The sequence below is a fragment of the Chanodichthys erythropterus genome, chromosome 12, assembly GCF_024489055.1.
Source record: "Chanodichthys erythropterus isolate Z2021 chromosome 12, ASM2448905v1, whole genome shotgun sequence".
NCBI classification, from domain to species: Eukaryota; Metazoa; Chordata; class Actinopteri; order Cypriniformes; family Xenocyprididae; genus Chanodichthys; species Chanodichthys erythropterus.
This window is the reverse complement of record NC_090232.1, coordinates 37,164,746-37,192,207: the sequence shown is the minus strand read 5'-3', so window position 1 is coordinate 37,192,207 and position 27,462 is coordinate 37,164,746. Positions and strand designations below refer to the sequence as shown.

General features: G+C 36.3%; 3 protein-coding genes across 3 annotated transcripts; all 3 read right to left on the bottom strand.

Moving 5' to 3' along the window:
• Positions 1-181: 181 nt before the first annotated feature.
• On the bottom strand, positions 182-4,863 carry LOC137032360 (uncharacterized; the record flags this gene model as incomplete). The annotated part of the gene is made up of 3 exons (XM_067404116.1): positions 4,765-4,863; positions 1,201-1,402; positions 182-966 (listed from the first exon to the last, which is right to left on the bottom strand). Coding segments are annotated over exons 1-3 (1,086 nt in total), but the record flags the coding sequence as incomplete, so codon positions are not given.
• Positions 4,864-10,522: 5,659 nt separating this feature from the next.
• On the bottom strand, positions 10,523-16,320 carry LOC137033106 (adipose secreted signaling protein). Its single transcript, XM_067405220.1, has 5 exons — positions 16,302-16,320; positions 15,874-16,007; positions 15,569-15,719; positions 13,471-13,596; positions 10,523-10,593 (listed from the first exon to the last, which is right to left on the bottom strand). Exons 1-5 carry the CDS (start codon positions 16,318-16,320, stop codon positions 10,523-10,525), a joined length of 501 nt encoding a protein of 166 aa, XP_067261321.1.
• Positions 16,321-22,183: 5,863 nt separating this feature from the next.
• Positions 22,184-27,100, bottom strand: btr01 (bloodthirsty-related gene family, member 1). Its single transcript, XM_067404115.1, has 7 exons — positions 26,465-27,100; positions 26,280-26,375; positions 24,694-24,927; positions 24,393-24,540; positions 24,113-24,157; positions 22,867-22,893; positions 22,184-22,749 (listed from the first exon to the last, which is right to left on the bottom strand). The coding sequence occupies exons 1-7, from the start codon at positions 27,098-27,100 to the stop codon at positions 22,184-22,186; spliced, it is 1,752 nt and encodes a 583-aa protein (XP_067260216.1).
• Positions 27,101-27,462: the final 362 nt, after the last annotated feature.

Below are 27,462 nucleotides of genomic sequence, written 5' to 3'. Positions count from 1 at the left end.
ACAAGTGAGGAATACAACAAGCGAGTCGCCATGACTAGGCAAATAGACAAGAAGTGCTCACAATAAAAGTTTTAGGCAGTGCTCAGATTATCCTAAGCTACAATAGAGAGGGATTAGAGGAAGTGAAAGGATAGGAATAAGAAGTGTTTTTTTTTAGTTTTTTTTTAGATGAGGTTAAGTGCTCACGAAAGAGATGGGTTTTCAGCTGTCTTTTGAATATTGCCAGGGATTCCGCATTCCGGATGAAGGCAGGAAGATCATTCCACCAGCAAGGAACAGTGAATGAGAATGTTCTGGAAAGTGATTTCGTGCCTCTCTGTGATGGTACCACAAGCCTTCGCTCCTTTAACGAGCGCAGGTTTCTGGTAGGAGTGTAGACTCGTAAGAGTGAGTGGAAGTAGGAGGGTGCTGAGCCTGTGGTAGATCTGTAAGCAAGCGTCAACGCCTTGAATTTGATGCGAGCAGCAAGTGGTAGCCAGTGAAGAGAGATGAAGAGAGGCGTGACGTGGGCTCTTTTGGGCTCGTTGAAGACGAGACGTGCTGCTGCGTTCTGAATCATTTCTAGAGGCTTGATTGTGCATGATGGCAGTCCAGCCAGAAGTGCATTGCAGTAATCAAGCCTAGAAATGACCAGGGCCTGGACCAGAAGTTGTGTTGCATGTTCTGTTAGAAAGGGCCTGATTTTCCTGATGTTGTATAGTGCAAATCTGCATGACCGAGCTGCCTTTGCAATGTGGTCTTTGAAGGTCAGTTGATCATCAAGGAATACTCCAAGATTTCTGGCCGAATTTGATGGGGTAAATGAGGATGTGCCTAGCTGGATGCTGAAATCGTGATTTAGAGTCGGATTGGCAGGGAAGACGAGAAGCTCAGTCTTAGCCAGGTTGAGCTGTATATGATGTTCTTTCATCCATGCCGAGATGTCCGCCAGACAGCTTGAGATTTGTGCAGCTACTGTGGGATCATCTGGTTGGAATGAAAGGAAGAGTTGTGTGTCATCAGCATAGCAATGGTAGGAGAAACCATGTGCCTGAATGATGGGACCAAGTGATGTAGTGTAAATGGAGAAGAGGAGGGGTCCAAGAACTGAACCCTGAGGAACACCCGTGGTCAGTTGATGAGCTTTGGATACCTCCCCTCTCCAGGCAACCCTGAAAGACCTTCCTGTGAGATAGGATTCAAACCAGAGAAGTGGAGTACCTGTGATGCCCAGTGATGAGAGGGTGGACAGAAGGATCTGATGATTTACCGTGTCAAAGGCAGCAGATAGATCAAGCAGAATGAGAACTGATGATTTGGAATCAGCCTTTGCAATCCGCAGGGATTCAGTGACCAACAGCAGTGCAGTCTCAGTCGAGTGGCCATTCTTGAAACCAGATTGATTGACATCCAATTGGTTGCTCTGTGAGAGAAAAGATGACACCTGGTTTAACTCGTTCAAGTGTTATTTTTTCATTTATCATTTAGTCATTAATCATATATATATATATATATACAGTACAGTCCAAAAGTTTGGAACCACTAAGATTTTTAATGTTTTTAAAAGAAGTTTTGTCTGCTCACCAAGGCTACATTTATTTAATTAAAAATACAGTAAAAAAACAGTGATGTTGTGAAATATTATTACAATTTAAAATAACTGTGTACTATTTAAATATATTTGACAAAGTAATTTATTCCTGTGATGCAAAGCTGAATTTTCAGCATCGTTACTCCAGTCTTCAGTGTCACATGATCCTTCAGAAATCATTCTAATATGCTGATCTGCTGCTCAATAAACATTTATGATTATTTTCAATGTTGAAAACAGTTGTGTACTTTTTTTTTCAGGATTCCTTGATGAATAGAAAGTTCAAAAGAACAGCATTAATCTGAAATACAAAGCTTCTGTAGCATTATACACTACCGTTCAAAAGTTTGGGGTCAGTAAGAATTTTTATTTTTATTTTTTTTTAAAGAAATTAAAGAAATGAATACTTTTATTCAGCAAGGATGCATTAAATCAATCAAAAGTGGCAGTAAAGACATTTATAATGTTACAAAAGATTAGATTTCAGATAAACACTGTTCTTTTGAACTTTCTATTCATCAAATAATCCTGAAAAAAAAAATATTGTACACAAATATTTTGTACAATTGTACACATTAAATGTTTACTGAGCAGCAGATCAACATATTAGAATGATTTCTGAAGGATCATGTGACACTGAAGACTGGAGTAATGATGCTGAAAATTCAGCTTTGCATCACAGGAATAAATTACTTTGTGAAATATATTCAAATAGAAGACAGTTATTTTAAATTGTAATAATATTTCACAATATTACTGTTTTTACTGTATTTTTAATTAAATAAATGTAGCCTTGGTGAGCAGACGAAACTTCTTTTAAAAACATTAAAAATCTTACTGGTTCCAAACTTTTGGATTGTACTATATATATATATATATATATATATATATATATATATATATATATATATATATATATATATATATATATATATATATATATATATATATATATATATATATATATATATATATATATATATATATATATATAAGAAGCATGTTAAAATTATTCAGGAAAATAACATTTTCTTATCAAGGTGATGAAATGTTGTGTAGCAAAAATGAGTACACCCTCCTAAGTTACTAAATAAAATTAAATAAAAAATTTCTGATGTAAGTTTAAGGCAATGGTTGATCAATAGGTAAGTATGTTGAACCAAAACATTTAAAGAGAAGTAATTTCTTGATAATTTAAAGTGTTATATAGCCCACTGAATCATTCTCAGACTTAATGCTGACAACATTGGAAGCACTTGGGAGAGAACTGCCAGGAGACTTCTTAGCACAAAAGAGGACAGTGGTACAAGAGGATTACCAAATCAAGTGTGAAAATATAGCAAAAGTAACACAGAAATTCAAAACAATGGACTGGCCCCTGAAATAATCAGGCCTTCATTTTAAGCTTTCATTTAGTGATGAGGGATTTTTTTGCTAGACAAACAGCAGGAGAAATACCAAGCGAGTATCTATGAAGCCAGCAAAAGCTATGGAAAGAGTGACTGTTCATCTCACAGAGTAAGATGCAGCCTGCAGAAATGACATGCATGGTTGTTGTTCTCACTGGGACTACCTACTGTAGCCAAAGCACAATAAAGTCAGTTACCCATTTCCAAAGCCCATATATACAAAATATAGATTCTGGGAATCAATACTCTGGTCTCATGAGACCAAATCAATCATTTTGGATCTAACAGCATCCAAAATGTTCTGGTGTTGCTAGAGGAGGAGTACAGTGAGAAGTGCCTGGTTCCCACAGTAAAGTTCAGTGGTAGTAAAGCTCTTACATAGGGATGAATGAGTGCTGAAGGTGTGAGAGAGTTGTGCTTTATCAATGCTGTCATGAATTCCCACAACACTGTGTAATACTCAAAATTGAAACAGAAGATGTTACTCTTTCCTCATTCCCTGCATTGTTGGGCATTTTTTCAACATGACAATGAAGATATGCATTCTCCCAGGGTGAAAAACCTTCTGTTGACATGCATTGCACTCAATCTTAATATTCTTGAGCGATATATATATATATATATATATATATATATATATATATATATATATATATATATATATATATATATATATATATACACACACACAGTGCACAGCATAAATGAGTACACCCCCTCTGAACAAATAAAGAATATGTATTTTCTTTATGATCACTAATACAATTCATGGAAAGATGGCAATGCTAAAATGTATTAAACATTTACATAATAAAAACTGAGAAATATAAGACATTAATAGCCATAAAATAAGTAAATTAGACAGTTTTGTTTAAATTTAGGATTGCAGAAATGAGTACACCCTGGATTTAAATCAACGAATATAATAGTCTAGCACTTAGTATACCCTCCATAATTTTGAATATACTGCTCTGACCCTTCTTGACACGGAGTGTACAAGTTCATGACAAACTGTCACATCTGTCCTGTTTAACTCCTGGATGATGAGCTCCTTAAATGCCTTGATCTTTAATGAGGAGTGTTGCTCAACTCGTCTCTACAGATTTCCCCACAGGCGCTCAAGAATATTAAGATTGAGTGCAATGCATGTCAACAGAAGGTTTTTCACCCTGGGAGAATGCATATCTTCATTGTCATGTTGAAAAAATGCCCAACAATGCAGGGAATGAGGAAAGAGTAACATCTTCTGTTTCAATTTTGAGTATTACACAGTGTTGTGGGAATTCATGACAGCATTGATAAAGCACAACTCTCTCACACCTTCAGCACTCATTCATCCCTATGTAAGAGCTTTACTACCACTGAACTTTACTGTGGGAACCAGGCACTTCTCACTGTACTCCTCCTCTAGCAACACCAGAACATTTTGGATGCTGTTAGATCCAAAATGATTGATTTGGTCTCATGAGACCAGAGTATTGATTCCCAGAATCTATATTTTGTATATATGGGCTTTGGAAATGGGTAACTGACTTTATTGTGCTTTGGCTACAGTAGGTAGTCCCAGTGAGAACAACAACCATGCATGTCATTTCTGCAGGCTGCATCTTACTCTGTGAGATGAACAGTCACTCTTTCCATAGCTTTTGCTGGCTTCATAGATACTCGCTTGGTATTTCTCCTGCTGTTTGTCTAGCAAAAAAATCCCTCATCACTAAATGAAAGCTTAAAATGAAGGCCTGATTATTTCAGGGGCCAGTCCATTGTTTTGAATTTCTGTGTTACTTTTGCTATATTTTCACACTTGATTTGGTAATCCTCTTGTACCACTGTCCTCTTTTGTGCTAAGAAGTCTCCTGGCAGTTCTCTCCCAAGTGCTTCCATTGTTGTCAGCATTAAGTCTGAGAATGATTCAGTGGGCTATATAACACTTTAAATTATCAAGAAATTACTTCTCTTTAAATGTTTTGGTTCAACATACTTACCTATTGATCAACCATTGCCTTAAACTTACATCAGAAAATTTTTATTTAATTTTATTTAGTAACTTAGGAGGGTGTACTCATTTTTGCTACACAACATTTCATCACCTTGATAAGAAAATGTTATTTTCCTGAATAATTTTAACATGCTTCTTTGGTAATTGATTAAGCAGACTTGCTGGAATGTTGGAATGTTATATCTCTAAAGAACTCTAACATGTCTTCTAAGTAGTTGAGTAATTTCTATTGTTGACTTTCAGAAGTTTCAGAGGGATATATATATATATATATATATATATATATATATATATATATATATATATATATATATATATATATATATATAGGCTCAAAAATGAAATTCAATGATAATGGAGAAATGGATTCATTTTCTTATTATCACTGTGAAGCTGTTTTGAAACAATCTTTATTGTAAAATGCTCTATATAAATGAAAATGACTTTACTTGTCTTGATTGGTGGACTCAGTGGGGACTGCTATTCTGGTGGTGACTACAATGTGGCAGCAACATTGGCCAGCACTGTTCAATCCCGCCATCAACCCCGTTATTCAACCACTACGCCGCAATCTCCTGGCCTTCGTGATGGGGTGACAGCTGAACTGCAGCGGCTGCAGGAAGCAGGTATCATTGAGCCTGTGTACGCTTCACACCGGGTTTCAAATCTGTTGGTGGCTACAAAAGAAATCTGGTGCCTTACGTACCTGCGTGGATTTGCGGAAAGTGAACATGACGATGATCCCCGACAAGTACCATTTGCTGACTGCAGAGAAATTCACAGCCCAAATTCTATGGCTTTACAGTGTTTTCCAAGTTGGACCTTAGAGATGGGTATCTGGAGGTGCCCTTACACCCAAGCAGCAGGAACCTGACAGCTGTTGTGACATTCACGGGGGTCTTTCATTATACCAGGATGCCTTAGCTTTGCTCCTTCCCACTTCCAGAAGATAATGACTTCAGTGTTTGCTGGCATACTGGGCTTGGTCATTTATTTGGACGATATGGTTGTGCATGGGGTGACTAGGTAGATCCATGGCGAGTGCCTAAGTAAGGCCTTCGATGCACGATAGCCAAGCAGCTCTTGACTCTCAGTGGTGACAAATGTCTCTTTGCTTAGCCCAGAATTTGTGGGATTCAGCTTGTCTGTGAGAGGCATTTCTCCACTTCATTCCAATGTGGAGGCTATTCAGTCCATCCCCGAGCCAACTTCGCCAGCACAAGGAGCTTCCTTTTTAGGAATAATTGGCTATTTCTTGAAGTGTCTGTTTATGTAATTAAATTTGTAATATAATAAAAACAAATAAAACATGAATAATGTTATTATCACATATCATCACATATTACCCATCACCCCTCCTCCCGCAATTTTTTTTTTTTAACTGTTAAGGGTTATGTGTTTATAATTTTATAGCTGTAGCCAATATATAAAAAAAACAACAAAAGAAGAGTATGGAATGTCCCCATTTAAGTGTGTGTGTGTGTGTGTTCGTTCTTGTTTATCCTACATTGTGTGGACCTAATATGACCCTGGACCACAAAACCAGACATAAGGATAAATCTTTTTTTTTTTTTAAAAATTGAGATTTATACATCATCTGAAAGCTGAATAAATAAGCTTAATTAATGTATGGTTCATTAGGATAGAATAATATTTGGGAGAGATACAACTATTTGAAAATCTCGAATCTGTGAGTCTAAAAAAATCTAAATATTGAGAAAAATTGTCCAAATGAAGTCCTTAGCAACGCATATCCACTCACAAAAATAAATTTTTGATATATGTACTGTAGAAATTGTACAAAATATTTTCATGGAACATGATCTTTCCTTAATATCCTAATGATTTTTGGCATAAAAGCCAAACATTTTGAGCCATTCAATGTATTGTTGGTGATTAAATATACCCGTGCAACTTGTGACTGGTTTTGTGGGTCACAAATGTCCCCACAAAAAACAAAAAAACAAATTGAAATCTATGTCTTAGGGGCATAGGGGCGCGTGTGTGCTTAAAGGAAGCAAATTAAAATGGCTGATGAATTATTTGCAAGCTGCAGCTCGATGTTTCCTTATTAGTCATGTTTATCAGCTACTTTTTATTTGGACATACCAATGAGCATGTAGTGTGAGCATGAACATCAGCAGCACAGCCAATGAGAATGATTCGTTCATGCATTCTTTCTAGTCCAAAAAATCAAAACAAACAAAAAAACCCAAAACAGGTTCATCAAGGAACTTTTAAGTATAAAGAAATGCTGATCAAAAAAGTGACTTGTTACAAACAATAGATATATTATATATTATTATAAGTAAATACTATGCACAATAATAGTGGCCCAAAAATGTATGTGGTCACACTTAACTAAGTGACATTTGAATGGAAAATCCTCCCTTCCTTTATGATTTTCTAACATGCTGCCCTGAAGCTCTCTGATGTGAACCACACCACTCCTAGATTTACAGAACGGGGATTTTGTAGTGATGCAGGACTTTGAAAATATTATCTTTCATAGAAGATGTTTTACAAATTCTATTTACTTACTACAATACAGTGTTCAAATAATTTTACTGGCAAACAGAGCAAGAGGAAGCTGAGAGTACATTGTTAAACTAGACTAGACCTTAGTCACAAACAAGTAGCTCCTAAAATCTGTACATTTACAGTTTGAAGACCTCAAACAAAATTCAGCTGCTCAATAAAATGACTGAAGAGAATTTATTTTTATTGAAAGAATACTCCAATAAAAATGGTTGTAAAAAGCCTGTAGCTCAAAGAGTTTAACATGGCTGGACTTTCTGAGAGATTAATAAAATACCTACATGAAAAATTGTGAAACTTTTCACAGTCAGTCACAAAGCTGTTTTGAAAAAAGGAGGAATATTAAGTAGAGAAATAACCCCTGTAAAAATCAACAGGCAGAGTAGTGTAACTAATTAAGTCTTTTTTTATTATTATTTATATGCATTTCCTCCATTCAGTTGCTTGTCTAAACCTTTTTTTCCCCTTGTGTTAACATTAGTGTCTCTTCTATATGCACTTCCTGATACCTCTAATCAAAAACATCCTGTACATGTGATTTTAGATCAGCAAGTGCATTTTGTTATTACTAAGACAAGCTAGAATACTGTAAAGTTTGGGAATTTTCTTTTATTTGGTTTGGCAAGATATATAAGTCATGAATAGCTTTTATTGGTCAATTAAAACCATTTTAAGTGATTTTCACATATGTATATACAGAACACACGCACCATAATACAAACACTTTCTATTAGTATTCATAACCCCTGTTTTTCCTGTTGTGTGAACACAGACAGCAACACCATCTAGTGTTTCTAGAAGGTGCTACTTCCCTGGCCCAAGCCAAGATTAGTTGAGAATATATTTTGCACAAGACATTTCTTGTTACTGCCCTCAACAAAAACTATATAGAGCAATCACCCTATTAAAATATACATAAAATGTTTTGGAAGCATATTAGTCAAAATCAAATACCAGATCTCTCAAATATAAAAGCTGAGAATTTGCAATATTACATCTTGACTGGCATTTGAAAAGTGTTGCCTCACTTCATATTTGTCAACTTCATAGTCAAATTTGCAGGTTTAAGCTGCAGCTTCAGAGAAAATGTCACTAATACTCATAAATACATTGTGACTTTTGTGTGTCTTGGTCCGAAGAGCATTTATGTCTGCAAAAAATTTAGCAGCACGTGTTTTCTACAGAAGTTAAAGTGGACCTATATGCTTTATTACATTGTCAATTTTCTTTTGTGTGTAATGTTGCTGTTTGAGCATGAAAAATGTCTGCAGTTTAAAGAGCACAATGTCTCTATATCAGTAAGCACTGTTTCTGAACTCCCTGAAACGCTTTGAGTTTTCTTCCAGGAGCGTACACGTCACTATATCTCTCATTTAAATAACTCCCACCCAAGACATACGCAAAATAATAGGGCCAGGTCTGGTTGAGTTACATTAGCAGTTGTTGAAAGGGGCATGACATTTCCGAAACACACTCGAAGCGGTTGACCAATCACAACGCACTGGTCCAGCCAACCAATCAGACCACACAGAGCTTTTCGGAAGAAGAAACTAAACAAGGGGTGTGTTTCCCAAAAGCGTCGTTAGCCAACTAACATTGCAAGTTCTGTCGTTACTAACATATTTCAATGATTTTGTGTTTCCTGAAACCATAGTTTAAACAAATATTCGCAAACTGCACCACAAATGTGTGGTTGGAATGACAGCTCTTGTTTATGACATGTGGACTTAATAAATCCTTATCTTGAGCAAAATAAGCAAGCTGACATTAGGTACAATGTATATCTTTTATTTTGAATATATACAAATATCATTTACATATTTTAGTTTGTCAAGAGATTTTAAGCACCGTTTTTGAAGAGTGCGCATGTGCGTTTATGCTCTAGAACGAGCCTATGATTCAATCGGGAAATAAAGCAAAATAACTGAGAAAAATGAGAATTAGTCATCAGATGCCATGTAAATAATTTATAGCAAAAAAAATCTAGCATTGATTCGATCTCCAATGGATTCATTTAAAGAGGTTATTATTATTCCACCACCTGCTTGACATCATTCACCAACGTGGCTGAACGTCAGGATTGCGACAATACGGTTTCAGGAAACAGCCGTAACTAGCTAGTTGATTTGCTCAACGATGCATCGTACTATGGTAGTGAAGCATCAAGTTACGTCATTGTATGGGAAACGCACCCCATAGCGTTACTGACAGACTGGGAAGAGAGGTGCTGCAACAATATCACATACGTGAAAAAAACATTCAAGCATGAATACCTATTTTAACAAAATCAAGCCATTGTAAAAGAGCATAATAGGTCCTCTTTAAAATGACCTTCCGTGGGAGTCCAGTGTCTTGGTCTATCATATTTCCATATAAATGACAAGAAGACAAAAATAATGACTTTTTCTAGAATAAAAATATGATTATATATTATTATTAATTATGTATACACAGTGTATATGATGCACATGATTATGCACACATTATTTTCTTCAGGCAATACTATGATGAGGTTCAGTAAGAACTTGCAAAATAACTAAAGCAGTGAGTGTTCTTGAATCACACTTTAAATTCAACACAGTAACAAGCTGATCCAAATTAGAAGCTTCATGTAAAATTCTAGAGTGAATTAATAACTACTCATACTCAGGCTACCAAACAGCACATAGCTGAACTAAGCTGAACTTCTGACATATGTTATCCTTGACCAGGTGCATTGGTATTGCTTTTCTCTTTAAATTGCTTTTTAATGAAATTCTGCTGTAATAAAAACCCATGACCTTTACAACTCATTTAAAACTAAAGTCAAATTTGTGATTCCATTAGCATACATGATAAGCAGCCTCTAAAATAGTGGCTCTATTTTTGTGTTAGTGCAGAAACAAATCAGATGAATCTGTGATCTTCCAGGATAGGGGTGACATGGTTTGTTCACATTCTCATGTGTATTCTTTTCAGTTTATTCTCATCATTTACACAAACTGGTTTAGCCACATCTTTATGTCATTATTTTGTGTGTTTTTCTTCACCAACACACCGCACTCCATCAAGTAACATTGGTGTCCCGTGGTGGCGCTCTGTGAAAGACAATAGGTAGATTCTTATTTTAGTTATTCTAACGTAAAGGGTTAGTTCACCCAAAAATGAAAATTCTGTCATTAAGTACTCACCCTCATGTCGTTTCACACCCATAAGACCTTTGTTCATCTTCGGAACACAAATTAAGATATTTTTTTATAAAATGCGATGTCTCAGTGAGGCCTGCGTTGCCAGCAAGACAATTAACATTTTTTAAATGCCCAGAAAGCTACTAAAGATGTATTTAAAACAGTTCATGTGACTACAGTGGTTCAATCTTAATGTTATGAAATGACGTGAATACTTTTTTGTATTCCATCTAATGATGGTGTTTCAAAACACTGCTTCGAAGCTTTACGAATCTTTTGTTTCGAATCATGGTTCGGAGTGCCAAAGTCACATGATTTCAGTAAACGAAGCTTTGTTACGTCATTAAGTGTTTTGAAATTGCAATGGTTCACGTGATTTTTGCAGTTTGATACGCGCTCCGAACCACTGATTCGAAACAAAAGATTTGTAAAGCTTCAAAGCTTCATGAAGCAGTGTTTTGAAATCACCCATCACTAGATATTGTCATAGATAAGTCGTTATTTTTTTTATTTTTTATTTTTTTTGGAGCACAAAAAGTATTTTCATTGCTTTATAACATTAAGGTTGAACCACTGTTGTCACATGAACTGTTTTAAATACGTCTTTAGTAGCTTTCTGGGCATCTGAAAGTGTTAATTATCTTCGTGGCAATGCAGGCCTCACTGAGCCATCGGATTTCATCAAAAATATCTTAATTTGTGTTCTGAAGATTAACGAAAGTCTTACGTGTGTGGAGCAACATGAGGGGGAGTAATTAATGGCAGAATTTTCATTTTTGGGTGAACTAACCCTTTAATGTTTCCTAACAATTCTAAGCATCAAACTGAAAACTTTTTGGCATATATATATATATAAATCTAATTCAGTGTCCTTACTACAAAATATTACCAAAAATAGTAATATTACCAATTCTGTTATTGTTTCCCAGGCAGATTAGAAAGTTTCGAGTGGTAGATTACTTGTTTGACAAAATTAAAGGTTATGTGTATAATAAGTTGGTAACAATTTATAACAAGGTTTCATTTGTTAACAAGCTAAATATAATAGTTTAAATAAACTAACAATGAACAATACTCCTACAGGATTATATAATCTTATTATTAATAAATGGCTCATTATTATGTTGTGTTAATTAAACTGCTTTTTCGGATATTACATTTCATGTAGTGTAATATACAGTGGCATGAAAAAGTATGTGAACCCCTTGCAGAATCTGTGAAAATAAGAATTATTTTAATAAAATAAGAGGGATAATAAAAAATGCATGTTATTTTTTGTTTAGTACACAAGACAAAACAATAGCTGAATTTATTAAAATAACCCCCATTCATAAGTATGTGAACCATTGATTCTCAATACTGTGTGTGGTTAACTGGATGATCATTGACTGTTTTTATGTTGTTTGATGGTTGTTCATGAGTTTGTCCTGAGCAGTTAAACTGAGCTCTGTTCTTCAGAAAAATCCTCCAGCTCCTGCAGATTCATCAGTTTTCCAGCATCTTTTGAGTATTTGAACCCTTTCCAGCAGTGACTGTATGATTTTGAGATCTGTGTTTTCATACTGAGGACGACTGAGGGATTCAAACACAACTATTAAAAAAGGTTCAAACATTCACTGATGCTCCAGAAGGAAACACGATGCATTAAGAGCCGAGGGGTGAAAACTTTTGAACAGGATGAAGATGCCACAATTTTTCTTAATTTGTTTAAACATTGGTTTTCATTTAGTACTGCCCTTCGGAAGCAACAGAAGATACTTGCATGTTTCCCGGCAGAAAAATTAAGTACAGTTTACCTTGATCTTCAAATTCAAAGTTTTCACCCCTCGGCTCTTAATGCATCGTGTTTCCTTCTGGAGCATCAGTGAATGTTTGAACCTTTTTTAATAGTTGAGTTTGAGTCCCTCAGTTGTCCTCAGTGTGAAAAGATGAATCTCAAAATCATACAGTCACTGCTGGAAAGGGTTCAAATATGCAAAAATGCTTGAAAACTGAAGAATCTGCAGGAGCTGGAGGATTTTTCTGAAGAACAGAGCTCAGTTTAACTGTTCGGGACAAACAAGAGACTCATGAACAACCATCACAAAACAAAAAAAAACAGTCGTGGATCATCAGGTAACCACACACAGTATTGAAAATCAATGGTTCACATACTTATGAATGGGGTTATTTCAATAAATTCAGCTATTGTTTTGTCTTGTGAACTAAATGCAAACATCTTTTATGTAAAATATCTTACTCAGGACAGTACTAAACAATAAATAACATGCATTTTTTATTACCCCTCTTATTTTATTAAAATTCTCATTTTCACAGATTCTGCAAGGGGTTCACATACTTTTTCATGCCACTGTGGCTGTTTGTGAATGTAAAAGGTCTGCAAAGTTTTAAAGTTATTAGTCAGTAATTCCAGTCTTACTTCCTGCAACCTATATAGGTTTGTAACAAATTTGCATAATACCAGCCTATGGTCTTCATTGGCTGCCCGCAAACAACGTCTACTTTGACCTACCCTCAAACACTTGTTGTAGCTTTAAGGACTAGATCAGAGCAAAGTAGGCTCATGGAAAGGAGGGCTTTAGAGAGTTTATTATTTTCAATAATGAAGCTTATTGTAAAGTGTTACCAACTTTATTTTCATTTATTTATTTTTTAAATAATGTCTGCTATCCCAGCTTAATATTCAGAGACAACTGCTGGACCAAAAACAACACACTTCACTTCACGCTCTGTTATGAATGTCTAGAGATCTGTTGGCAGTGAGTGTGTGTAGAGAGTGTGTCTCACCCATAACTCTGGCCTGTAATCTAACTTTAATGCTGCTGTCCCTTCTGCTCCTGTTGACCAGGGTGAGTTCCTCCTGTACCACTCCCTCCTGCTGAGCGATGTACTCACAAACCACCTTCACTCCCCCTTAAAAAGGGCAGAGAAAGATGGAAGACAATGAGTGGGATGGATAAAGATAGCAAGACAACACAAAATAACAGTGACAATAAAAAAGATAGGTAAAAGCATCAATGACCAGCATAAGATTGAAGATCAAAATTATCATAGAGAAACAATCATTTAACTGAGTGCAGAGTGCTAGCATCTTCTTTTAGAAGGCAAATTGTATTCTCGGATACGGCAAACCTACTTTAGATTTCCCTAGAGATTCAACTGTGGGAAAAATGACACCACTATAAACGCACTAAATGTGTTTCAGCTAATGGAGAGATCGATGACGGATTGAAATGGGAGTGTGACTATTGATCGTAACATGACGTCTAGCATTTGGCTTGATGTTTTATTACCCATCAGGGGTACAGACAGTCTTGCTCTGATAGTGCTTACACTACTGGTTAAAAGTTTGTAATAATTAAGATTTTTGATAATAATGATAATAATTAAGCACCAAATCATCTTATTAGAATGATTTCTGAAGGACCATGTGACACTGAGGACTGGAGTTATGATGCTGAAAATTCAGTTTTGCCATCACAGAAAGACATTTTAAAATATAATCAAGTAGAAAACGATTTTTTTTTACTGTATTTTGAGCAAATAAATGCAGCCTTAGTCTTTCAAAATCATGAAAAATAATGTTAATTATTCCAAACTTTTGACTGGTATTGTACGTTTTATAACCTTTTCATATTATTTACAGTATGTTATTGCTTAGTTTTAGCTACATATATCTAGTGGTGCATGTGCATGAATGCATGTTTTCTGTCATTTCACATCCTTCATTGAGTCATCAAGGAAGCCTGAAGTTGTGGTCACATTTACTGCTGCTCTGCGAAATTTTCGCAGGCAACTTCCAATTTATTTCAATAGCAATCCGAGCAAAGGCGAAAACGTTCCCCGCACAGATGCTTATGCTGTCATGCGAATGTGCCATGCTGACCAACAGGAGGCTGCTTGGTTTGTAAATGATTTCTATGTGAGTAGTGCTTCATACATCGCTACACCATTGACAATGGAAAATTGACCCTTTTTTGCTGATTGTGAACTAACCTAAAGTCAGCAGGAAACGGAAGTTGTGATAGTTTTTCTTTCCTATAATTGTAACATATATCCAAGTGAAATGGCCTCTTGAACATCCAAAATGTAGGACAGTACTTGAAATGTGAATTGCTGTCCATCATTTTGCGAGCAATTATTGATAAAGAAAAATGTCACGTTGAGCCTGTCCGATGAGAGCTGAATTTACTTCAAAATGTTCTGATAATGGTATATAACAGTCTTCTTAACATTTTTCTTGTGGCCCGTACATATAAAAAAACAAATAAGGGAAGATCCGGAAGGATAAAAGGAGGAGTGACGACACTGTCGGACAAGAGAGGACCAGGCCTGGACTTTATGTTGTGTTTTATTTTGTTTATATGAGGCAGTCGTCCATGAGGGGCTACTGCTTTACTTTCGTTTTGTTTTATTTTTGAGAATAAATTTTATGTTGAACGTTCGCTGGTTCCCACCTCTTTCTTCCCTGAACACAAACCTTGCTACAATAAGAGATGTCGCTGCAAGAGGAAAGGGAAGTTACTTTGATTAAATATTATGAGGGCACATGACAAATCACGAATAAATCATTTACTGCAATATTCCATAAATAAATAAGAATTGTCAATTTTGATTTCATTGTGAATGGTTAGGAATAACAAATGTTGCTTGTTCAATCCCAAGCAAGACTTTCAAAATCACAAGTATTGTTCATTACTCCTAAGTAGGGCACTTAACCCAGGTTGCTCCATTGGGACTCTGTTTGTAATAAGTCTTCTGTAAGTAGCTCTGTTGAACAGCTCAACACCTCTCAATAGTGTTTATATGGATATATAAACATTCAAGGGTGGTAAGACTATCTGTATAGTAAAAGCTGGTTTAAGACCACCACAAAAATGCATACCCTCAGGGCGTGGAGTGATGCGTGTTGCACGTAGCCGTGGTTTTGCCGTAGTACGAAGCGCAGGGGAAAGGGTGACATCTTTGCCCAGTGTTGGGACTTGGGGCAAAGAAAAGATGATTTCATATTTGTGATGGCTCCTTAAAAATCCCACCTGAATAAAGAGTTAAGCAGACAGTGATTTCAGCATGCAACACATCTTATACTGGCAATGTTTTTTTTTAGACTATTACATTTTATTGAAAAATAATATCTTTTTTTCTTTGCTTATTTTTTAACTCAAGACAGGAGAAAATGCTTTCTTTCACCTTAACAAGATATGCACCATCAGGCTCTGGTAGAGCAGTAATGAGTTTATCCTGAAGCTTTTCATCACAGCTATTGTTAATGGGAGCATCTTCGTCATCATCAGGGAAATGTACTCCACCTTTTGAAGTGGAGCCTGGTGAAGAGAAAGCATGGAGTTAATATCACAAAGATGGATACTGGACCAGAAGATACATGCTGAGATGATTAATGCAGGCTGCACCCAGTGTGGGAGAGCTGCTAGAACAAACACACTCTGAAAGTGTTGAGACAACGAGAAATCAGGATCTATAAATATATAGGCCTAAAGCACATTTAGATCAAATCATAATGTCCAGCATTTTTTTTACTATTATGTAAAAAATGTATATATACACACACATACACACACATTCTGACAGACATTAGGGAACACAGAATAGACACTGACTTTTCCTTCCTGTTGCCATGTCGACATAAGGCCAGGGAAATCAAGGGATGATTATTGCCGTCAATGTGATTTCATCTCCAAATAACAGATATTGAGTCACAGAGAATAAACCCTGCAGAGGAACAGAAGATGCCTGTGAATTGTGATCCTATAATGTCCTATATATATATATATACACACACACACACACACACACACAAATATACATATACTGTAATGACTACAGAAATTGTAGATATTGTAATATTGTACATATTGTCATATTGATATAAAAATACAAAGAGACAGAAAATATATTCAATTCTTTGTTATCAACAACATGAAGTGCTTTACATATTAAATTACTTCCGGGTTTCCCAGAATTGGGAACTGCAGTGGTTTGTGAATTTAATGAAAAGCTATTAATTAAATTAAAAAAATATATATATATTTATATGTATTATTATTATTATTGTTGTTATTATTATTGACTTAATTTTATATTTGACTTATTAACTTAAAATCTCTGGGGGTACAAGTAAATATATTAGGTCAAAGAGGTTCAGCTGACAAAAAAGTTGGGAATCCCTGCATTGCATGTAAATATGAAATGTGAATTTGTACATATTAATGTGTTTAAAAAACAAAAGCCTTCCAGATACAGTAATACATGGTTAAATGACTTACTGAGTGATAATTTTAATTATAATGAATGTGTTCATCAGGAGCTGATATGCAATGTTGAGAAAACACTTCTTAAAAGTGAAATGATTCCTGTAAATCCAGTGATCATGCTGTAGGTCTCAGTTTTCAGTGTCACATGACTAGTGGCTGGTCGCTGTGTGCAATTCCACAAACCTGGAAGAGCTTCTGAACGTATATAAGCAGTAGAATTTTTTTTAGAAAGGAAAATTTACAAAATAAAGTAGTAGTAGGGAGAATCAGTGGATTATGAATAATTTACTGTCATTGTGAGAATAACATGTAATCATGTAATCAACAAAAAAATAGCTGTAGTCTGATTACGAGCATTTTAATACATAACATTATCTTATTACAAGTACTTAATTTTTGGAATCTTATTTCCTTGGAGTTTTATTTTCATGTTTAGCTTGATTTTGACATTCCAGGAAACAAATTGGTTCTATATTCTGAATTGGAGGAGAAGGATAATAATTGGCATGCCAAATAACAGGCCTCATAAAAGATTACTCAGATGATTCGCCATATTAACCTCAATTTCTACTGAGAACTAATGATGATAATAAAGCATTACAGTTGTGGGGGACCTCCATCCTGTGGTGTTTAACCCAGTGGGAATTTGCTACAATATCAATGAAATGCAAATCTTGTGGGACACGCAATTAATAATTTAGAGGTTGGGGAAATAACCTGCATGTATGTTAAAGACCATAAAATTTGCATTGCACCTGATGGAGGGAGAATGTTAAAAATACTATATATATTATATATATATATATATATATATATATATATATATATATATATATATATATATATATATACAGACACAAACCGATCAGACATAACATTATGAGCACTGACAGGTGAAGTGAATAACACTGATTATTTGTTCATCACAGCACCTGTATATTAGGCAGCAAGTGAACATTTTGTCCTCAAAGGTGTTACAAGCAGGAAAAATGGGCAAGCGTAAGGATTTGAGCGAGTTTGACAAGAGCCAAATTGTGATGGCTAGACGACTGGGTCAGAGCATCTCCAAAACTGCGGCTCTTGTGGGGTGTTCCCAGTCTGCAGTGGTCAGTATCTATCAAAAGAGGTCCAAGGAAGGAACAGTGGTGAACCGGCGACAGGGTCATGGGCGGCCAAGGCTCACTGATGCACGTGTGGAGCGAAGGATGGCCCATGTGGTCCGATCCAACAGATGAGCTAATGTAGCTCAAATTACTCAAGAAGTTAATGCTGGTTCTGATAGAAAGGTGTCAGAATACACAGTGCATCGCTGTTTGTTGCGTATGGGGCTGCATAGCTGCAGACCAGTCAGGGTGCCCATGCTGACCCCTGTCCACCGCCGAAAGTGCCAACAGTGGGCACGTGAGCATCAGAACTGGACCACGGAGCAATGGAAGAAGGTGGCCTGGTCTGATGAATCATGTTCTCTTTTACATCATGTGGATGGCTGGGTGCGTCTCTTACCTGGGAAACACATGGCACCAGGATGCACTATGAGAAGAAGGCAAGCCAGCGGAGGCAGTGTGATGCTTTGGGCAATGTTCTGCTGGGAAACCTTTGGATCCTGCCATCCATTGACACGTACCACCTACCTAAGCATTGTTGCAGACCATGTACACCCTTTCATGAAAATGGTATTCCCTGATGGCTGTGGCCTCTTTCAGCAGGATAATGTGCCCTCCCACAAAGCAAAAATGGTTCAGGAATGGTTTGAGGAGCACAACAACAAGTTTGAGGTGTTGACTTGGCCTCCAAATATCCCAGATCTCAATCCAATCAAGCATCTGTGGGATGTGCTGAACAAACAACTCCAATCCATGGAGGCTCCACCTCAGAACTTACAGGACTTGAAGGATCTGCTGCTAACATCTTGGTGCCAGATACCACAGCACACCTTCAGGGGTCTATGGAGTCTACCTCGAGGGGTCAGGGCTGTTTTGGCAGTAAAAGGGGGACCAACATAATATTAGGAAGGTGGTCACAATGTTATGCCTTATCGGTGCATATGGCATGGCCACGCCCATGATAAAACAACAACAACAACAAAACCATAAAACATACATTATTTTACAAAACTGCTGTTCATATCTTGAAGTTTAAAACTTTTAATAGTGTGTGCACCCTTAAAAAATGTTTTGGCAAATTTATAGAATCAATCCTAATTGCCAATTTGAAGCTGTTGTAATCACATCATTGCACACTGTAATCTTTGTTTTGTGCCATAAATGATGTACTTGAGTGAAGAACTGCAGAGAGGTAAAGCTGTCCCTGATTGTTTCCCTGTAGATCATGCACGCAGATGGGATTCCAGATCCATCTTGATTAGTAGTGACCCAAACAGCAATTTCACATGAAAATCTTAGGCTTAACCGGGATCATTACACCAGTTCAGTCAAGGTTATTTCAGAGAATGACACTCGCATTCAAACTAAAGAGGCTTATGATACCGCTCTCATCCCGACTGACCTATACCCAGCCATTCTTCCAAACCACCCCTGCAAAATCACGTCAAATATGACGGTAAGAAAAAAGCGGCTTATGCAATAATAATCGCTCTGAAATCGGTGAGATGGGCGACGCAAGTTATAGAGATGTCGATTTTTAATATGGGGCGTCCCCGAGGAATCCGGCTTTAGTGGATAAACAAAACCTGCGATAGCAGCGCTTGACGACAAGGCATCTCTCGTTCATAATTTATTAAAGTACATTATGTTATATTCTGTGTAAAAATGGAATAACACTGGGCGTCGCGTGCCAGTGTCCCGTACGGCACCACTGACAGTATAAAAAAACAATTTGACATTAAAAGAGTAACTGGTTCAGCGAAAATGTTTTGTCTATTAATCATATAGCTTATGTTAGGTTTGAACAGAATTATAAATACACGTCTTCTAAAGGCAGTTTATTCCAGAATTATTCAACAACAGACCGACTTTAGGAGGGAATTTTGAGTCTTCTATTAATATGTCCCACTTAAAAACTGAAATTCTGCAATGAGGCTTTGAACTGTGTGCGCGTGCACGTAGACTATACACACATAGTTTAATATCAAAATAATACTAAGAGGAAATACAATGTAAATCAAACTTACTTATCTTGAATGTACTGTACAGTAGGTGCAGGTTTGTGGCGTTGCCTGAAGCGCTGTGCCATCAGTCCCCTCGAACGCAGCGTGCAGCAGGTCTGACGCTACGCGCGGTCACAAGAAAGGAGCTGCAGCTATTGGTTACTGATGGTTACTTAACGTCTATCTCTCTTTTTCTTCCTCTCTCATTATATATACATGCAATGTGCCAACAAGAAGAGCGGAACAACGATGGATTTAAGTCCAGACCAGTGTCCCAGAGCCCCTGGCTATCAGTGTCCTGATACTCAGCACTGCAAATTCAATATGTATATAAATGAGGTGCTTGCTGGCAATAATAGAATGAAATACAATAAATGGTCAGCCAAAATCAAAGATGCATTGCAATACATAAAAACATGCTGTTGCTGCTTTAAAGGTTTATTAGTTCACCCCAAAATGAAAATTCTGTCAATAATTACTCATGTCGAAAGAATTTTGTTCATCTTCGGAACATAAATGAAGATCTTTTTTAATCAAATCTGAGAGCTTTCTTTGCTTCCATCAACAGCCTATATGCAAACTACCACTTTCAAACTCCAGAAAGGTAGTAAAGACATCCTTAAAGGATTAGTTCACTTTCAAATAAAATTTCCCTGATAATTTACTCACCCCCATGCCATCCAAGATGTTCATGTCTTTCTTTCTTCAGTCGAAAATAAATTAAGGATTTTGATGAAAACATTTCAGGATTTTTCTCCTTATAGTGGACTTCAATGGACTCCAAAGGGTTGAAGGTCAAAATTACAGTTTCAGTGCAGCTTCAAAGGGCTTTAAACAATACCAGATGAGGAAATAGGGTCTTATCTAGAGAAACGATCAGTCATTTTCGAAAAAATACAACTGCTTTATATAAACACAAATGCTACTTACGGAAAAAAACTATTCAACTGTAAGTTGAATAAGGAAGGCGTAGGACATACTGCGTAAGCTTTTTGAAGAATACGAAACTGCGGTTTTGGCGGAAGCACTTGGAAGGCGAATATTTGTTTATATAAAGCATATGCAGTTGTATTTTTTTTTAAATGACAGATCGTTTTACTAGATAAGACACTAATTCCTCATCTGGTATCATTTAAAGCCCTTTGAAGCTGCACTGAAACTGTAATTTTGATCTTCAACCGTTTGGGCTCCATTGAAGTCCACTATAAGGAGAAAAATCCTGGAATGTTTTCATGAAAAACCTTAATTTCTTTTCAACTCATGAAAGAAAGACATGAACATCTTGGATGACATGGGGGTGAGTAAATTATCAGGAAAATTTTATTTGAAAGTGGACTAATCCTTTAAAGTAATCCATGCGACTCCAGTGGTTTAACTACAGTTTTATGAAGCAACACGAGTGCTTTTGGAAGAATATGAAAAGAATTGTGAATTATTGATGAAAGGCAAAATTATTTTTTATTATTAGACTATTGTGTAACATAAAGTCCCTGGCTTGCAAAAAATCCTGTACTGTACATTATTTCCTTTTGGTTTGTCATGCATGCAGGACTATACATAATCCCTCCAGACTGCAGAGATTCAAAGAGTAAAGACAACCCAGAAATAGGAGATGCAGTCACCTATACTGTATACAGATTCAACTTTTATTATTATTCACATTTATTTTTGTTTTACTATAACATACCAAACACATATTTGAACTTTATACATTTTTAATGCTTGGTTAAGCTAAATACAAATTAAATGGGAGGTTATTTTACAATTACATGTAAGATCAGCACTCAATGTTTTATTATTCAGTGTCAAATTCATTTAAATTTCAAACCTTTCATAAGTCTATAAAAGATGAACTGTTTAATGTTTTGTTGAATATTATATATATATATATATATATATATATATATATATATATATATAAAGCAATAAAATCAATGAAATTATCACATGGATTGTAAATTAAAACCATAAAAAATATCATTTGAATTGGAATTAAATAACTAAAGTAAATAAAATCTGTGAGCTATATATATATATATATATATATATATATATATATATATATATATATATATATATATATTTATTATTATTTTTATTTTTTTTTCATACCACTACTCTGTCATTTTTCAGTCAGCCAGCTTGGGTCAGCTGAATAGGCAGGGCATATGATAAGGGGTGCCTCATTTTTGCCAGATTTGTTGGTGCATGGGCTGAAGAAAGGATATAAAGTCTCTGTAAAGGTGTCTATGAATGTAAATATCAGTGACTTTGTTTCCGCATTATAAAAGGACAATTGACCTTTTTCATAGTCCACATACACACCAACACTTTGCGGTTTTGGGGTTATGTTTATAGGCGTCGATGGTTCTGTGCGAAAGACAAATTCATTCTTGTCACGCAGGCTTAGGAACCAGAATCCATTAGCTGGGTTTGCAGCTATTTTTCCTTTCCTGTTTATAGAGCGGCTGGCAATGCCCAAATCCCAGTCTGTCTTCTCACCCACCAAGACCTCCCAGTAATGGCAGCCAGAGATGATACCTTGGCGGCCAAGTACACACACCACACGGTCGAATCGTTCGAGTGTGTCTGGCACCATCTGGTAGCGGTCACTGCAGCGCACCTGCTTTCCATCCTCAGAGATGATCAGACGTGGATGGGCTGAGTCTCGATCTAGGGTCACGTCCACTGAGGAGAGAAACAGAAGAGTTGAAAACACAATGATCGCAGGCATACAAATGAAAGTGGGGACATAAATATTTAGAGTATCTTATGATGTGCAGAGTATAAAAAATGATCTCATACTTGCAAATTCCGGCGCTATCCACACTTCTACAGTTAAAGAAAAGCAGAAGAAAAATATTACTTTTAAAATAAAAAATTGCACAATTAAGTGGCTTTGTAAAAGACTTAGTAAAGCACAGAGCCACCCTAATCATACACTACTAAAGTCTGGAACAATATGGATTTTTAATATTTTTGAAATAAATCTTTTATACTCACCAAGGCTTCATTTATTTGATGAAAAATACAGTAAAAACAGTAATATTGTGAAATATTATTACAATTTAAAATAAGTGTTTTCTATTTGAATATATTTTAAAATGTAATTTATTCCTGTGATGCAAAGCTGAATTTTCAGCATCATTACTCCATTCTTCAGTGTCACATGATCCTTCAAAAATCATCCTAATATGCTGATTTGCTGCTCAAGAAACATTTATTATTAATATAAATGTGCTGCTTAATATTTTTTTGGAAACCATGATACACTACCATTCAAAAGTTTGGGTTAAGTTAGTTTAAAAAATAAAATAAAATCACTTATTTATTTTATTCAGCAAAGATGCATAAAAGACATTAATAATGTTACAAAAAATGTATTTCAAATAAACGTGGCTCTTTTGAACTTTCTATTTATCAAAGAAACTTGTAAAAAAAAAAAACACTTTTTCAAAAAAATATTACACAGCAATAACATTTCAACACTGATAATATTAAGAAGATTTCCCCTGATACTGTCAAAAGCAAAAGCGTGAGATGATTATGTGAAGATGTCCACCAGAGGGCACTTACTTGTTCAATGTTATTTTGTCCTGAACTACACTTCCCATAATTCTCTGCTTGGTCTCATGCTTGATTGTTCTCAGCTGGTTCTCATTGCCTTGTCAGTCCCTGCCTACATGTAAGCCTGGATCATTCTGTCATTAATTGCGAAGTCTTGTATGTGTTTTTACTGCATTTCTGAGCCTTGTATCCTGGTTCCCTGTGTGTTGGTTTTGATCTTTTGCCCTGGATTTCTTTGTTTGCCTGTGCCTTGGACTCTGTCATTGTTTTGACTGTTTACCCTGTGCTTTTGACCTCTTGCCTGTTTTTGGACTACGACTGTGGATTATCCTTTCAATAAACTACAGCGTTTGGATCCTCAGCCTTGAGTCTCGGAGCAGTTCATGACAAGTGACATTAAAACTCTGTGAAACTTTTATGATTTTGCTGAAATTGGAGTACACGCTGAAAAATACCAAAAAAGTGAAGAAAAAAAAAAACTTACTTTGTTGATGTAATTCCTGTGAGTTTTCCGTGGAAGTGTACAAACCTGACAATACAACAATACATACCATGAATATGACTGAAAACAATGTTAATTTTTTTCTTAAAATCCCTGTGGGTTTTAAACAATTAATATGTTTGGTGAGGTGAAGCATCGGAAGTGCTATTGAGTCAAAGATGTTCTCGTTTTGTTCACATGAACCATGTGCAATGTGAAATACAGTACATGAATGTGCATTCAGTATGATGTCAGGATGTTTCAGGAAGGAACTTTCTCTTACAGATCGCAGACAGTCTCCTCAGCTTTTCCTGAACCTCCTCCACCATCTGAGTGACATTTCTCAGCACTGCCCCTGCAGTGGGGTCAGGGGTCAAGGCCACTTCTGCCCAGCTCTTTGTCACAGGTAAACTACTATAGGCTGGATATGTCTGAGAAGAAACGACAATAAATAAAATATTGGAGTATAAAATAAAAAACGAACAATACAATTGACTTTGACATGTTAAAATATTTAAGAATATATGCAACAATTTCTCGACTATCAATAACTAAAACAGTTCAAGTCTGGATTCAAATGAGACCTTGAAGAAGGTAAGATGATTTTGGGATTGGGTCAGCTGGTTGAGGTTGCTGCATCTTTGTTTAAGTTCTGACATCTCCGTTTGCAGCTCACGTATGAAGGCCTGAGAGCGCAGTTCGGCAGCCCGCTGTCCCATCTCCACCACCTCCAGAAGTTCAGCCTGGGACTTCTCAACAGCTTTCATCAACTCAGCAAACATACTCACTGTTCCTGCTTTCTCTCGCTCTGCATTCACCTTGTAGCAAGGAAATGAAGTGAGAAAATATTGTAGTAGAAACCAGTAGATAAGAATGTAAATAAAGAAAATTATGAGGGTGAGGAAATGCTTAAGTATAGATAAAATATTTAAAGGCATAGTTCACCCAAACATGAAAAATTCTATCATCATTTACTCACCCTCTTGTCCTTTAAACCTATATGACTTTCTTCTGTGGAACAAAAATTGGAGACTTTGAAGAATATTCACAAACATCTTTTCCACACAGCAACAGTTAATGGTGACTGTGACAGTTAAAGGGATAGTTCACCCAAAAATTAAAATTGTCATCATTTACTCATTTACCATCATGTTGTTACAAACCTGCATGAATTTCTTTCTTCTGTTGAAGATATTTTAAAGAATGTTGGTAATCAGACAGTTGACCATAGCCATTTTTTTCCTACTGTAGAAGTCAATGCTAATGTCAACTGCTTGATTACCAATATAATTTAAAATACTTTATTTTGCGTTCAACAGTAGAACTCATACAGGTTTGAAACAACATGAGGGTGAATAAATGATGCGAAAATTTTCATTTTTGATGAACTATCCCTTTCAGCCCATATGGATTTTGGTCTGTGAAGATTTGGTTTGTACAAAAAATAGCTGAAGTCATTACTCTGAAAAATAAGTGAATAAACAACTTAAATTTTGGTCTGTTGCTGTCACAAAGCTTGCGTGACTTCAGAAGACTATAGGTGTGATCACATTTACTGTTGTTCAACAAATGTTTGTGGGCGAAATCTATTCAAAAAAAAAAAAAAAAAAAAAAAAAAAGATTGACAGGGCTTTTGAAAGGGAACCGCCCCAGTGACTTTTGAGCTATTATTTTTCTGCGTGTAGAGTTTAAAATCATCATGAAATCAAAATTGACTATTCTTTTTTTAAGGAATAATGAGGTATTTATTATAAATGATTTATTTGTACACATAATTACTCTTTTAAAATAGGTAACTTCCCCTCCCTCAACATCTCTTCTCTGTTGACGTTTACTAGAGTGAGGGTAGGACAACCTGTCACTCACATGACATCAAAGCCAATCAATCCAAATGGACAAAATCAAGTCCCATCCTACTTTTTTTTGTTCGAGAAGCCACTTCAATCAGATATATACGCCACAACAGGGAAGAAAAAGGTATTGCAAGCTTCCGTTTCATGCTGACTTTAACATATATGGTCATGTGAAGATTCTTCAAAAAAATCCCCTTTTGTGTTTCATAGGATAAAAACAGCATATGGGTTTGGAACAAAATGAAGATGAGTAAATGACATTTTCATTTTTGTGTGAACTACTCCTTTAAAACATTATATGACATAGATGCACACACTTGAATTTCTGCAAGTGATGTTTGGATCTCTTCTATCTTCTTCTCTCTGACTGTGATCAATCCTTGTAGCTCCACCTCCAAGATACGCAACTGGGACTGAGCAGAGATATGAATTGTTAAAATGGATGCATACATAAATAAACACTGACACTGAGCCCACCTCAATATTACATTCTCACACTAACCTTCTTAATATTCATCTCTCTCTTGGCCTCCATCACAGAATGTCCATAATGTTCCCTCTCTGCACATAATGTGCAAATACATGTTTGGTCAGACTTGCAGAACAGCTCCAAACTATACCCATGCCTGGGACACTGTGGCCCATTGGAACCTGCTCCACTCACTCCATGCACACTAAAGTTTCGTTTAGGTGTCTTGGCTGGAGGCAGAGCAGAAGCATCATGGGATGCCAAAAGCTCACTGGATGATGTTCTTTGGAAGCGGCTCTTCATCTCTGGCAATAGCCCACTGGGTAGCGCTACCGGTCTGTGCTGCCCTCCAGGCTTCGCTGCAGAGAAAGGATTGGAGGGTAAATCTGCAGGTGCACTTCTGGGTGCGCTCATAGTGGTCTCCGCCATCCGTTTAAACTGCTCTGTGATCTCCTTGAGCGTGTGATTGATGTGGAGCTCAGGGCGCTTGCGGAAGCTTTCCTTGCACAAAGGACAGAAGCAGCTTTTTCCCTGGCCTTCCCAGTAGGAAGTGATACATGATGAACAGAAGCTGTGGCCACAGGGTGTTGACACAGGATTGGTGAAGACGTCTAGGCAAATGGAACAGGTAAACTGCTCCTCTGACAGGAATTCACCAGGAAATGACATTCTAAACCTGAAAGCAGACAGACTGATTGAAAAAAAAAAAAATATGCAGATACACTCAAAGATGTCAACCATTGTTGCATAAATAACTGCTATACAGATGTTTGTTTTACAAGTTTATCATTTATACATAGAAAAATCACATGATCCTTCAGAAATCATCTTCTGAGCAGTAGTGTATATGAATTCCCAAAAATTGAATTCCCTTAACATTAATTTTTACTTACCTGTCAAAAGCAAAATACACAAAATGGCTTAAAAAAGGAAATATTTTCAGTTATTCTAAACTATTGCTAACTGAAATGCTGGAATGAAGTCAGACCAGCTACACAGATACAACAAAGCTAGGTGCAGCCAACTCACCA